Here is a 13,746-nt window from a genome sequence, read left to right on the forward strand (position 1 = left end):
CAGCGAGCTTTAGGGCACAGGGGCGGGCAGAGACCGAGCGTCTGTGCAGCCACACCGAGCGGGACACACAGAGCTGACCGTACGGAAAGGGTCTGGGGACGCCGAGGGGCTTGGGGCGGAGGTGAGCGGAGGGCTGGGAGCAGGGCCTGGAAGCCCCGTCAGTCTCTGGCCTGCTCCTGCAGCCCGTCCCGTCGCTCATGCAGAGCTGCAGGCTCCCTCTGCGCGTTCCCTCAGAGGCCGCGTAGCACCTTCTCCTGGCCACGACCTGACCCGGGCCCGGACAGCCCTGAGGACACGGCAGCTCCAGGGCTTGGGGAGGTGCCTTGCTCGCAGCCGCCCAACAGGACCTCTCTGAGCTCCGGCCCCTCTGGCTGCGGCCTCAGCGTCTCCCCTCCCCGGAACACCACCTGCCAAGGCCTCCTCCTCAGCCACCCCCACCTCAAGCGGGAGGCTTGTGCTGCTGGCCTCTGCCTTGTCGCCAGTGTCACCTCACTGTACCTGGCGAAGGTCGACACTTCCTGCGGGAAGGAGGGTCCCAGCTGCCTTCGCGTCCCTTGGACCGGAGTGAGTTCCAACCCCCACCTCCGTCCCAGTCGGGATCACGGGCGGGGAGGTGCGGAGTGGGGAAGGGGCTCAGGGGAGCCGCAGGCCAGCTGCCTTCTCTCGGGAACAGGAAGTGAGCCTCCAGTCGCTGCTCCGGGCCTGGATGACCCGGGTCGGAAAGAACCGTCAGGGCCAAGACAGTGCGCGTTCTAAGCGCACCTGCAGGACCTCGGCTCCCCGAGGCAGAAACGCTCCGGGTGACTGCCTGGTTTAAAATCACTCTCCGGGAGTGTGAGGAGCAGCAGAGGCGAATCAAACTAGTGTCCATGAGGACGCAGGCCGGATGCCTGGCCTCGCTCAGTGGGTCGGGGATCTGGCATTACTGTGAGCTGTGGCGTCGGCTGCAGCTGCAGCTTGGATCCTACGTGGCTGTGGCTGTGGTGGAGGCCGGCAGCTGCAGCTCTGATTCCAGCCCTAGCCTGGGAACCTCCATATGCTGTGGTTGCGGCCCTAAAAAGACCAAAAAAAAAAAAAAAAAAAAGGTCACACTCTAGGAGTTCCTGCTGTGGTGCAACAGGATCAGCACTGTTTTGAGAGCGCTGGGTGGCAGGTTCCATCCCTCATCTAGCACAGTGGGTTAAGGATCTGGTATTGCCACACCAGGTGGTGACTGTGGCTGGGATCTGATCCCCGGCCCAGGGATCCCACATGCCACAGGGCCGCTAAAAATGAAGTAAATATATAAATAAGCAAAGTCACACTCTGTCACACAATCTGGACGTAAAAGGCCCCGCCCACCCCCAGGCAGCCCAAGGCAACAGCAGGGAAGCAGCTGCTCTCTTCCTCAGCTCACGTGCCCTGTCCTCCTGTTGGCAGAAAGGCTGCTGCAGCTCCAGCATCACATGCACCCACTTAGAGAGGAGTAGAGGGAGCAGGGCAAGACCTATGCCTGGTTTCTTTTTGCCAGAAGCCCACCAGATACACCCTTTGCTCTCAGGAGACAGACTGTGGTCACTGTGGTGTGTGGTCACTCCTGGCTGGACCATGGAGGCAGCAAGGCAGTCATGTGTTCAGCATGGAAGGGCTGGCACTGGCCCTCCTGGACGGGACCCCCATGCCTGCTCCTCAGCAGCCCACAGCCCTCCCAGGGCACCCTGCCCTGCCTGCTCCTCTAGGACCTCTGGGGGCTGGGAGGGGTCAGGGCTCCAGAGGGAGGGTTAAAGGGCACTGCTGTTCTCGTCAGCTTCCTCAGGACACGCGAGGCGTGCGAAGGAGTGAAAATAATTAATCCTGTCTACACTGCTTGTCGCAGAGGCGGTCCTGGATCAGCCTTTCGTGTGGCACACTATCAAACACTCCAGTATGTGGTGCTTCTACACCTCAGTTTCCTCCTCTGCAAAATGGGGAGAACAGCGACACGGTCAGGACGTCACGATGAAGTGAGCTGATCCCTGCAGTGAGTGGAAGCCATGCACAGATTTAAAGCATGAACCCACAGCTGCTCCGCACGGCTCAGCAGTGTTGGTGTTGCTGTTTATCTTTTGTCCTTTTAGGGCCGTACCCGCGGCACGTGGAGGTCCCCAGGCGAGGGGTCGAAGAGGAGCTGTAGCCACCAGCCTACGCTAGGGCCACAGCCACGCAGGATCTGAGCTGCATCTGCAACCTACACCACAATTCACGGCAACGCCGGATCCTTAACCCACTGAGCAAGGCCAGGGATCAAACCTGCGTCCTCATGGATACTAGTAGGACTCATTAACCACTGAGCTGTGACAGGAACTCCCCAGTCTCACTCTTTTTAATGGGCTGGGTAGGGCAGAGTTCACTGAGCTAAGTGTCCCCAGGGAGACAGCCTCTTGTTTCTGGTCTCCTGCCCTCATGGGCATTTTGCCAAAACAGGCGGGCACCCATCTCTCTGCGGGAGTATCTCCTCAAACACGAGCCCTGCCAAAGGCCATGCACGTTTAAATCTCAAATAGTTGTAACCAACACACCCAAACTGTGCTAGAAGGGCCCCCTCCCTGCCTCAGAGAAGCCTGGTCCTCACTGCACAAACAGCCCAGGCTCATCCATCAATGACTAGAAAAGGCACCGCAGCACGAAGAAAAATGTCCCCACATCCAAAGCGACACAACCTGTCAATCGACACCATCCATTTTCCATACAGACGCCCTTGTCTTTATTTACAGATTACACAAAATCAGCTCACGTGCACAGCATGGTAAGAGTCGAACACACTGAGAGATCGCGCCAGCCCTCTCATTTCTGCAGAGCTCAGACCACCCCGTCTGCGTGCAGGGTGGGGGTGGGGGGCTCGAGGGCCAGAGGATGAGGGGGCAGCGGGCATCAGCTCAGAGAACCTCGCCCCGCCACCCAGCTACCTCGGCCTGGGGCGCCGCCGCAGCCCATCCAATCCCTGTCCCCACAGAGCCAGGACTCGCCCGGCTGGACCCACCCCCTCCCGCCCCACCTCCTCCCAGCCCGGAGCCCCGCCCCGGCCCCGCCCCGCAGGTCCACGCCCCTTCCGGCGGGAGGAGCCTCGGCGCCCCCGCAGGTACCCGCGCTGAGCGCCCCCCTGCCACCCGGAGCAAACCCCGGTGGGCCCCACGGTGAGGCTGCGAGCCGGGCGGACCTCCCCCGCCACCCTCACCCCGCCTTCGCTCCGCCCCGGGTTCGGTCAGACACGTGGCCCGTGGGGCCCGGGAGGTGTCCCGGCAGCGCAGGGCCCGCCCCGGAAGGTTTTGGGGGTGGCGGGTGAGGTGACCTCCTGCCAGCTCGCGCAGTCCCCAGGCCACCAAGCATATGATCTCTGGGGCCGCCCTTCGGCTGCAGACACTTCAGGACCACCTGGGCTCCCTGGGGGTAGGGGCAGGCCCTGACTTTTCTGCTTGGGGGCTAAGGTGACCCCTGAGTCAGGGGTCTGAGCTGAGCTCTCCCCCACAGCTGTCTGGCTGGAAGGAGGGGCTGGAGGGGAGGGGAGGGGAGGGTTCTGGCGCCGAGGCTCAGGGCCTGGTGGCTGGTGGGGTGGAGGCAGTTTACACTGGCTCAGCGATTCCAGCCCCATCCCGCTGGGCCCAGGGGCACTTGGGGACTTTGTCCCCCAGGGCTGTTTACTCTAAGGCCTTGGATGCAAGGCTGGCCCCACATGCTCATCCTTGTCCCTCTCGTGGCCTAGGGCAGAGGCATGGAGCCCGTCAGCAGCCCGCTGACCACACACGTGCTGGACACTGCCTCGGGGCTCCCAGCCCAGGGCCTCTGCCTCCGTCTGTCCAGGCTCGAAGACCGTGGCCAGCAGTGGACCGAGCTGACGAGAAGGTAGGGGAGGGCCCCCGGCAGCCCAGGGTGCGGGCTGACCACAGCCGGACGGTCCCTCCAGACTCTCGGAGCCTCTGTCCCCACCGGTGTGCAGTGCCCGCTGGCCTGCGAACAGGGTCTGTCCCCACACCCCGACCTCCCGCAGGAGCGGTGGCTGAGGCCTGAGGTGGCACGTGAAAGGGCTCCTTGTCACCGTGACGGACAGGTGACCAGGCGTCCCGTTTGTCCTCACCCTGTGTGCAGGCCCCAGAAGCACCCCTTTCACAATGGAGAGACCGAGGCAGCTCGAGGCCTCCACTCCTCCAGCCCAGGCTCAGGCCCTGCTGGGAGGAGCCGCCCCGGACCCTCGTCAAAAGGAGGCAGCGCCCCTTGGTGGGGGTGGGAGGCGGAACCCCAAAGCTTCAGGGCTACAGGAGCGAGCCCTTCAGGAAAGCTGGGGCTCTGGGTCCCAAACAACCCCCCCAACCCAAACTGTGCTGCTAAGTGTGGCCCCTTCTTTTTTGTTTTGGCTGCGCCCATGGCATAAGGCAGTTCCTGGGCCAGGGATCGAACTGAGCCACGGTAGTGACCCAAGCTTCAGCAGTGACACCTACTGCGCCACCAGGGAACTCCAGAAATGCTGCCCTTTCTGATGAAAACAGACGCCTGCAAGCACAGCGGGCAGCGTCTGGGGCTCCTCCGTGAGCGAGGCCCTCAGAGCCGGGCCCTGGCGCAGCTGGAGACAGGCCACCGGCAATGGCCGAGTGAGCAGCTGCACACGGACGCAGGAAGCTACCCGTGAGGGATCATGTGAACGGAACGGCACAGGTTCTAAGGCAGAATGGGCAGCATAACCCTGTTTTAGGTTTGTAAACAAGCACCTCTCTGCATGGAGAAAATCTGAAACACACGCAGGCCAGATACAAACAAGGGTTGCTCACGGGGACCCGCGGGACACTTCTTCCCTTTCCGTCTCCGCGATTCCCTAGAACGACCGTGCAGAGGCGTCCCTGGGCTGCTGCAGAAGCCCGGGCCCCAGAGGCTGTGCTGCTGTGGCGCCTCCAGGCCCTGCCCACCCAAGTCAGTCAGGCTGCCGGGACATCGGAGGCCACTAGGCACGAGACTGGAGCGACCTCCGCAGGGGGCTCGCCCGGCCCTCTGAACCCCCTTTCCGCCCTCTCCCCAGCTCTACAGACCCCGACGGCCGCTGCCCCGGCCTCCTACCGCCAGGCCGGGTGAGGGCGGGCACCTACAAGCTGTCCTTCGACACCGAGGGCTACTGGAAGACGAGAGGCCAGGAGAGCTTCTACCCGTATGTGGAGGTGAGGGAGGAGGGGTCCCCCTGTGACCCTCGGGCAGGCCCTGCCCCTCCCCCCTGCCTTGAGCCCCCAGGAGAAAGGGCTGCCCGGCCTTTACCCCCGCACGCTCAGTCCCTGGGGACAGGTGTCTCCCTTTGCCTGACCGGGGAGGGTCTGGCTCCAGCCCCAGGCCTGCGTCTGCACAGGCGCCAGGCTGCTGCTGCAGCGGCGGCGTCCCGGCCCCTGGCTCTCCTGGTGCCTCCTCTGCTCTCAGGTGGTTTTCACCATCACAAACGAGACCCACAAGTTCCACGTGCCTCTGCTGCTGAGCCCGTGGTCCTACACCACGTACCGAGGGAGCTAGCAGGTGGCTGCCAGCGGGCCTACGAGCATGAGCCTGGACCCCGCACCCTCCTGTGTGGGCTGTGGCCTCACGGGGCAGCGGGTCACACTTCTGGGGGACGTTCTGGCCCCCAATTTCAATAAAGTCGGAGCTGGCATCTTCGAGGTGGCTGCAGTCACTAGGCAGGCTCGGCTGGTCTGCCCCCCGGGCCCCGTGGGGTGAGGGGCGCGGGCGTGTTCACAGACCAGGTGGGCTCGGGGGAAGGTCGACACGGCGCCGTGGGCCCTGGCGGGGCCTCTCCACGCAGCACACGTGACAGGACACGCAGCACACATGAACACCTTCATTAGCTGGCGCGCGTCTACACAGCAAATACCTGCTATCCTTGGTGCGTGGGGGAGGCATCCGGGGGGGGCCCAGGCAGGGGCTACGTCGGAGTGCCCACCAGTCCCGCGGGGCCTTGGCCCAGCGTCTGTCCAACCACCGCCGTCTCCAGGGGCTTGAAGCCCACATTGTCCAGGGGGACCCCGAAGGCCAGCAGCTTCGCCTCGTAGGTACGCAGCAGGTCGTTGTGGGCCTGTGGGGACACAGCGGTCAGTGAGAAGCCGACTTGCTCAGACCCACCCAGCCCTGTAGAGGGGCGGGAATGTGGCCAGCCTTTCCCAGCAGCTCCTTACACCAGCCCCAGCCCCCACATGAGCCCGCTTGTGTAAACTGGCAGATCTGAAGCTTTGCTCAGGGATTCCTGGCTTGGCACCAGCCCATCCCACTGAGTCAAGTGTGAGCGCTCCCAGGAGCGTTTGTGTCCCGCCTGCCTTAAGGGAGGGCGGGACAAGGACATTAAAAGGCTGGACTCCTTCAGGCCAGGTGACCTTCCCTTAGGGGGAGGCAGGGGGTCTTCCCTTAGGGTGGACTACTCCCTAGTGCTGACCAGAAAGCTCCACACTGAAGGATTTAAACTTCCATTCCTGGGAGGGGCTGAAACTTCAGTTAGATTAGGCATGAAGTCTTAGCCTAAGTGACTTTTTTTTTTTTTTTTTTTTTAAGGGGAGCATCTGGGGTGTCTGGAGGTTCCTGGGCTAGGGGTCAACACCAGATCCAAGCCACATCTGCAACAGCAACACTGGATCCTTAACCCACTGAGCGAGGCCAGGGATCAAACCGGCATCCTCGGGGATACCAGTTGGAGTCTTAACCCACTGAGCCACAAGTGGAAATCTAAGCATGCGGTTTCTTTTTAACCATTTCCCCCTTCTGATCAAACTCTTAGCCTGAGAGATGTGATCGAAATGTAAGGTGAGTGCTGCTCTCAGCTACTGCCTGTCTTCTCTTCAGCTTTTCCTGATCCCGTCTGGGTTTTCTGGTTTTGTTTTCCTGGATCTGAGATTCACAGTTCGAGACTTCAGGTCCACCTTTTTTACACTGGGGATTCCCTGGCTTTTCAACGTTCCAGTACCAAGGAGATCCTCTGCTTGGCGGTTAGTGGCACTGGGGGGGGACGTGGTCATTACAAGCAGGACGACCTGCGATGTCTGGAGTCCTCAGGACCAGACCAAAGAAAGGCCTCCCCCCCTGAGGAGGGAGCCAAGCGGTCTGGCCGGTGATCCTGCGTGACCGAGTTTCAGTTCCCCAGAAGTGAGTCCAGGTGAGCAGGTGTGACAACCATGCAAGACATGTCCCAGCCCAGCTGGAAGGTGACCGGGGCTTTCGTCCTGGCCAGTGTCGAAGGCCGTTAATGGGGCAGCCACCCAACCGCCCCGCATGTGTGACTCCAGGTGACCCACGATGGGAAACGGAAGAGCAGGTGCCTGGGTGCAGCTCCTGGCTCCCTGCGGGCGCGTCTCCCTCCTTGTCCAGCAGCATCTATTCCCTACTCCCAGCCCAGAAAAGTGGAGATCTGAGCAATGGCGCTGGCAGGGCCGACACAGGCAGGGTTGCTCTCCCCTCTTCCGGAAAATGCATCTTTTTAAAAGAGCAAATTTCATCAGATGGCTGTAAGAGTGTGAGGCGCTGATGCATGTCAGATGCTCAGAGCCTGGCTGTTTGTCCTCGCCACAACACGCTGCCAGGGTCTGGGGCTGAGGGCACAGGGTGAACTAGGGCCAGGCTCCGGCATGAACTCAAGGGGTGGGCCCTGTCCTCCCCCTTCTCCACGTTCAGCCCTCCTGACAGTCACACACAGGTTATGAAAACCCCCAGGAACTGCATGCACCAGTACGTAGCCCTAATTCCACGCACCTAAGTATCAGGTGTTTCCAGAGCATCTGGAGGAGGTCCTGATGGGCAAAGGGGGCCTAGGGGGTTTGGTCACCCCGGAGTCCAGGGCCTGTGATGGACACTGACTTTATCCTGGGGCTCCACGGCCCAGGGTCATGCCAGAGTCCCACCTGAGGGGTGCCCACAGGCAGTGCTGTGTCTGATTCGCACAGACGAAGCCCTGACAGATTCGTGGGCTCAGCCGCGGAGGTGGGGACGCTGTGCGCAGGGCCCAGGCTGCTGGGGTGCGTGGCACACAGTAGGCACTGCCCTCCCCAACTGCAGGAGGCCCGAGTGTGGCTTTCAGCAGAGACTTACAAAGGAGTCAGGAACGGTCGGAGCCGTAACTGCCTCTGCTTGGAGGACACGGACGTTAATCTGGGGGAGCAGAGCAGATCCCCCAACAGCCCCAGGGGCCAGGCAGGCATTGTGGTGCCAGAGCGAGGGTCGGACGGGGACGGGGACCGAGCCTGCTGGACAAGACACCAGACATGCCCTGGGCAGGCCCTGCCAAGGAAGCCAGGACAGCAGCTGGATCTCAGGGGACGTGCGCCAGCCCACACACAGGCTGAGGGACCCTGGCAGGCATGAGAGGTAAAAGGCCGGGGGTCCTGGGTGAGGGAGGCCCTGAGGGAAGGGTGGGGCTCGGCACCTTGCAGACGCGCGCCAGCTCGTACTGTAAGTCCTGGATGGTGCTGTTCTTCGCCTCCAGGACGTCCTGCGGAGAAGAAGGCAGACAGGGAAGAGCGCCTGGCTCCCCACGTGGGCGTCCACACAGGGAGCAGCTGGCGTGGGAAGGTCCCCAGGACACAGAGCTGCTTTCCGTGAGGAACTGCCCGGTGGGGGGGGGCGGGGGCGGCAGCCTGGCCTCCCTCTGGAGCCATCCGGGCTGCCAGCCGCATCCCAGGAAAGCCCTCAAGCCTCTCCTGCCAGGTCCTGGAGCAGCTGCCATGACCACAGGGGACAGGACTAGGTTGTTTGTGTTTTTTTTTTCTTTTTTCTTTTTAGGGCCACACCCATGGCATGTGGAGGTTCCCAGGCTAGGGGCTGAATCAGAGCTACAGCCTCCGGCCTACGCCACAGCCACAGCCACGCAGGAGTCAAGCGATGCCTGCGACCTGCACCACAAGCTCACGGCAACGCCGGACCCTTAACCCACTGAGCGAGGCCAGGGACAGAACCTGTGTCCTCATGGATACTAGTCGGGGTTGTTAACCGTTGAGCCCCGACGGAAACTCTGGGGAGCGGTTTTTATCCCTTCATCACGGATGCTGGCGGCACAGGGCCTCGTCCAGCTGCAGGAGAGGGCAAAGCCCTTCTCCCCTTTGTGAGCGGCAGGGACAGAGATGAGCCCCAGACTCAGACTGTGGTGCTGCCGCCCAGACGAGGCCCCCTCGTGGCTGCCGAAGCCCTGACCCCAAGAGCCTGGCACCCACTGAGCCAGGACCCACCACTGCCCTGGGAGCAAACACCAGCCAGAACCACAGGCGTGACAACGCTTCGGGCCCAGGCCCTCCTCCGCCGGCAACAAGGCCTCGCCCTGCCCCAACCCTGCCCACCTCCCTGTGGCTCTGACCCCATCTGCTTCCCTGGGAAGGAAGAGCAGGGACAACAGGGCTATTCCCCCTGGAAGGGTCCGTGTCTGGGACGGGCTGGCCGTCCCGCAGAGGGCCTCTCCCTGGAGGCTGTCCACTGCCCAGACCCCCAGCTGGCCAGGATCCCAGAGCCAGGCCACGTTTCCCAGGAAGCAACGAAGGCCCCTTGGCCAGCATCACCTGTACTTTCTGTGACACCTCCCACCCAGGTCAGGGAGCGGAGGGGCACGACCCAGCTCCAGGTAAGGTCACTAGCAGGTACGGTCAAGGTTCTGCCTGCTGAGTTGTCTTGACTCTCATCTCATCCACTGGCCCACGGACACCGAGGCCTCTCGGGTCCTTTGACTGCTGTGCCCCGTACCCTGGACGGCCCCGGCAGAGGAACTGCCGTCAATGACTGGACGTGCAGGTGAACAGATGCTCTAGCTGCTGCTCAGACCCATCGCTCTGGGATGCCTTGCCCAGCAGCCACCACAAAGGCACGCCCACAGCCCTGTGTCCCCCACCCAGAGCCTAGACCAGCACATGCTATTGTTCCAGGCAGGCGGTGGCAGTGGCCTCAGGTGAGAGCCAGGAGACGTGGCCATCCAAGAGGCCTGAGAGACCCAGGGCCTGACAGGCTGAGCTGGAGCGGACGGTGTGGACTTGGGCTCAGAGGAGGGGCGGGAAGGAGACAAGGGCAAAGCCACAGAGCCCAGGGATTTGACGGTGCACAGAGGCCTGGGAGCGCGGAAACCGTGAGCCCCCCTCCACGAGGTTAACGAGAGCCTCAGCTGGGACGAGAGGCTGGATCACAGCGTGGGGCCCCGACCAGAGCCCTAGTGGCCCACTGTGGGGGCACGGGGGTGCTGGCAGCCCTGCCCAGGAGCCTGTCTGGGGCCTACCTCCAGCTTGCGGGACACGAGGGTCAGGGCCGAGGGGTCCAGGTTGGAGGCTGCCAGCACCTCACTGAACTGCACCTCCTTCTGCTCCACGGCGGCACTCAGCGCCTGCACCTTGCGCTCCAAGACAAGGTTTTTGAAGCCTGTCTTCTGCTGCACCTCCAGGATGGCGGCGGTGAACTTCCGGTACAGCTCATCCCGCTCCTGCTGCACCTGCAGGACGCACCTCTCACTGGCAACAAGTTCCCTCCCGCCTCTGCCCCTGGGCCACGACACACTTCTTTCACCAGTGCCAGCCCTGGGCGGGGATCTGTGTCATCTACACTGCCTGAGCCCCACTCACCCTGACAGAATTAAAGGGAGGCAGCTGTCCACACTGTGGGAGGCAGGAGGACACACCTCTGGGGAGCTGTCCCCGGTACAAGCTGGAGACCCCACAGAGGGGCAGGCCAGCGCTGTCCCAGGTTTGCGCCGTGGGCTATACCACGCCCTCCGTCATCCCCACACAAGATCCAGGGCATGTGGGGCAGGGGGCCTCTTAGGGGTCCACGTCCCTGCCAGCCCCAGATCCTGAAACTCAGGGCTAAAGTGAGTACAGGAGCCACTGCCCATCCGTCCAGGCAAGCATCCTTCCATCTCCTTTTAACTGTGCGCCACAAAAAAATCCAGACTTAGGAGCTTAAAACATCAACCCCACCTCCAGAAGCCACCACGGGAGCATCGTTGGTGACTCCTTCTAGAATGTTCTCCACACCTGTAAAAACACATGTGTCTGCTGGGAAGAAAAGAGGCCTGTGCTGGAAGCTCGGTGCACCTTACCCTCTACCTACAGGATCAGACCCCCAGGCAGGATCTGCTTCATCCAGGCCTGGATGAAGAGTGAACCACTACGTTATTCGGGCAGAAACGAACTCAACACTGTAAATCAAAAGCAGTTCAGTAAGACTTAAAACACCCAGCCAGGGCAGTTCCCTGGTGGTCCAGTGGTTAGCATTCAGCACTCTCACTGCTGTGGCCTGGGTTCTACTCCTGGTCTGGGAACTGAGATCCCATGTCAAGCTCCTACATGCGTGCTACGGCAATAATAATAATAATAAATAAAAATTAAAAAAAAAAAAAAACAGCCAGAAAGGCCATCACTAAAAAGTCTACAGACAATAAGTGCTGGAGAGAGAGGGCGTAGAGAAAAGGGAACCCTCTCACACTGTTGGTGGGAATGTAAATTGGTGCAACCACTATGGAAAACAGTATAGCGATTCCACAGAAAACTAAAAACAGAATTATTATTTGATCCAGCAATTCCACTCCTGGGCATTTCCTCAGAGACAACCATGACTCAAAAAGATAAACATACTCCAGTGTTCACTGCAGGACTATATACAAGAGCCAAGACACAGAAACAACCTAAATGTCCATCGACAGAGGCGTGGATCAAGAAGATGTGGTGCATATATATACACAATGGAATATTACTCAGCCACAAAAAGGAAAGAAATAATGGCATTTGCAGCAACATGGATGGACCTAGACACTACCATGCTAAGTGAAGTCAGTCAGACAATGAGACCCCAACATCATATGGTAACATCCGTGGAATCTAAAAAAAGGACACAGGGAACTTCTTTGCAGAACAGATGCGGACTCACAGACGTTGAAAACCTTATGGTTTGCAAAGGAGACAGGTTGGGGTGGGGGGTGGGCTGGGGTGGGGATGGCTGCACAGCTATAAACGTGAGAAAATTCACCGACTTAAAAAAAATAACCAGTTTAAAAATAAATAAACAAATTTCTTTAAAAAACCAGAAGGTGACACCGACATGCACATGTACCGCAGACCACAGGCACTCGGAGAGGGTGGCACAGAGCACGGCCCCGGACACGCTCTGCCTTCTCTCCACTGGCACCCACTGTGAGCAGCAGGGATGGTGTCTGCCCATCAGCCTGCAGGGCCCTCGAAGGCTCGTGGAGGGTGGATCTACCTCTGCTTACAGGACATTCTGAGGGAGCAGCCCTTTCCATCAGCACAGCCTGGGATCATGAGTCCAGGCGAGAAGGGAGAGCAGCTGTGCTGATGGCTGGCACACAGGGTCTCCCTGCCCTCGGCCAGACCCCGGGAACTCCAGGGCAGGGCGGCCGTCTCTCCACTCACTCACAGAAACCTCAGAAAAGCGCATGCAAAGACACATTTCCCACCCAATCACGGCAGCAGGGAAGCACCCTGCACACGCTGGGTGGGACAACTCTGAACAGCTCCCTGGGCAGACGGCCCACAATCTCAACCCAAACCTCTGGCCCAGCAACTCCACTGCTAGGAATCGACTTTCCTAAAAGAGACACACCGTGGCCCAAAAACGAACCTCAAAGGCTGCTGCCACAGCAAAGGGCGGAACCCAGGTTCTGGCCCAGGGAAACAAGTGTGCCCTGAGAGCACCCTCTGCAGAGATGGCACACAATGATTTAAGAAAGCAAAACCGTCTCTGCGCAGCACCAAGCGTCCCTGTGCCAGGATGCGAGCTGTGTGGAAGGGGACTCGTGAGGCCTGGCACCGTTACCCACAGACTTCCGCTTGACACACATGTCATCCGGCACTTGGAACACAGGCTCCTCCTGGGGCCTGGCCATGTTTCAGGAGGAGGCTGAGGGGACAGCAGGGCTGCTCCCGGGCCGTCGTGGAATGTGCCACAGCGTGCCTCCTCGAGAGCTGCTCAGAGGGAGGAGGGGCAGCAGGGCCTCCAGCTTCCAAAGCCAGGAGCCAGCCCAGCGCCGGCTGTCCTGGGTACCAGCTCTGCTCACCTTGATGAAACGCTGCTCCAGCACCTCGTGCTCCCACTGCAGACTCTTCAGCTCCTTCTCGGCAACTTTCAGCCGCGCCTTCGTGCCCTGGAGAGAAAACGGGGCTTGTGAGAAAGCACTCACAGGCCGCCCGTGAGGCAGGTGGGCCCCAGTGACCTTCAGAAAGAACTGGCTCCAGCACGAGTGGCTGCGCCCTCATCGCGGCCGGGGCCCGGGGTCCCCAGAACACCTGCCAGTCTCACGTGCCCCTCCGCGCCCAGGGTAAGGGCGAACTCACCAGCAGGATGTGCTTGTCCCTCTCGTAGCCGCTGAGCTTCTTGCGCATGTCGCTCATCTCGTCTCGCGCCTTCTGCAGCGGGTCCGCCAGGCGCCGGTTCTGCAAGGACACCTCCGCCATCTCCTTCTCCAGGACCTCGCCCCTCTTCCGCATGTCTTCCATCTGCTCCTGTGCAGAGCACGCGGGAGGCAGGGGGCGGGCTCTGAGGGCGGGGCCAGGGCCGGCAGGGGCGGGCTCGGCAGGGGCGGGGTCTGTGGGCAGAGTCGGAGGGCCGGGGCGGGGCCAGGGGCCGGGGCGGGGCCGGGGGCCGGGGCGGGGCCGGCGGGGGTAGGGCTGTGGGTGGGGCTGCGGCCGCCCCTCCTGCCCACAGAGAACTGCCGGCCCTGCAGGCAGGTGAGGACCTGAACCCGTTTCTCCAGTTCTCAGTGGACCTTCCGGTCGTGCATCCTCCATGCTGATGGAGGTT

General features: G+C 61.2%; 2 protein-coding genes across 9 annotated transcripts in view; one reads left to right on the top strand and one right to left on the bottom strand.

The window, feature by feature from the left end:
- The window catches only part of GAS8 (growth arrest specific 8), a 41,375-nt gene that overhangs the window by 18,928 nt on the left and 8,701 nt on the right, over positions 1 to 13,746 (bottom strand). For 4 of the 5 annotated variants that reach the window (XM_047789255.1, XM_047789256.1, XM_047789257.1 and 1 more), the window contains 5 exons: positions 13,281 to 13,448; positions 13,004 to 13,090; positions 10,214 to 10,423; positions 8,387 to 8,452; positions 5,808 to 6,055 (listed from right to left, as the gene is read on the bottom strand). In XM_047789255.1, coding sequence (XP_047645211.1) covers positions 5,906 to 6,055; positions 8,387 to 8,452; positions 10,214 to 10,423; positions 13,004 to 13,090; positions 13,281 to 13,448 — 681 coding nt within the window. In that variant the 3' untranslated portion in view covers positions 5,808 to 5,905. Of the gene's footprint in view, positions 1 to 5,807; positions 6,056 to 8,386; positions 8,453 to 10,213; positions 10,424 to 13,003; positions 13,091 to 13,280; positions 13,449 to 13,746 lie in introns of those variants that run through there. The other variant, XR_007136182.1, reaches the window with a different exon arrangement.
- Positions 3,056 to 5,640, top strand: LOC125132276 (5-hydroxyisourate hydrolase-like). 4 transcript variants are annotated; one of them, XM_047789263.1, is made up of 4 exons: positions 3,198 to 3,405; positions 3,719 to 3,858; positions 5,024 to 5,149; positions 5,410 to 5,476. In XM_047789263.1, the coding sequence occupies exons 1-4, from the start codon at positions 3,346 to 3,348 to the stop codon at positions 5,462 to 5,464; spliced, it is 381 nt and encodes a 126-aa protein (XP_047645219.1). In that variant the 5' UTR covers positions 3,198 to 3,345; the 3' UTR covers positions 5,465 to 5,476. The 4 variants fall into 4 exon arrangements, with proteins under 4 accessions (XP_047645217.1, XP_047645216.1, XP_047645219.1 ...); XM_047789262.1 differs by having other exon boundaries at positions 3,207 to 3,405; positions 5,024 to 5,159; positions 5,410 to 5,640; XM_047789261.1 differs by lacking the exon at positions 3,198 to 3,405 and adding an exon at positions 3,056 to 3,152 and having other exon boundaries at positions 5,024 to 5,640.

The sequence above is a fragment of the Phacochoerus africanus genome, chromosome 8, assembly GCF_016906955.1.
Source record: "Phacochoerus africanus isolate WHEZ1 chromosome 8, ROS_Pafr_v1, whole genome shotgun sequence".
NCBI classification, from domain to species: Eukaryota; Metazoa; Chordata; class Mammalia; order Artiodactyla; family Suidae; genus Phacochoerus; species Phacochoerus africanus.

Bases quoted from the DNA above. Each gene is read 5' to 3' on its own strand.
- LOC125132276 (XM_047789260.1), top strand. From the start codon at position 3,346: ATGATCTCTGGGGCCGCCCTTCGGCTGCAGACACTTCAGGACCACCTG. The intron at 3,406-3,718 runs GTAGGGGCAGGC...CTCGTGGCCTAG, and splicing joins ACCACCTGGGCTCCCTGGGG to GGCAGAGGCATGGAGCCCGT. The intron at 3,859-5,023 runs GTAGGGGAGGGC...CCCTCTCCCCAG, and splicing joins TGGACCGAGCTGACGAGAAG to CTCTACAGACCCCGACGGCC.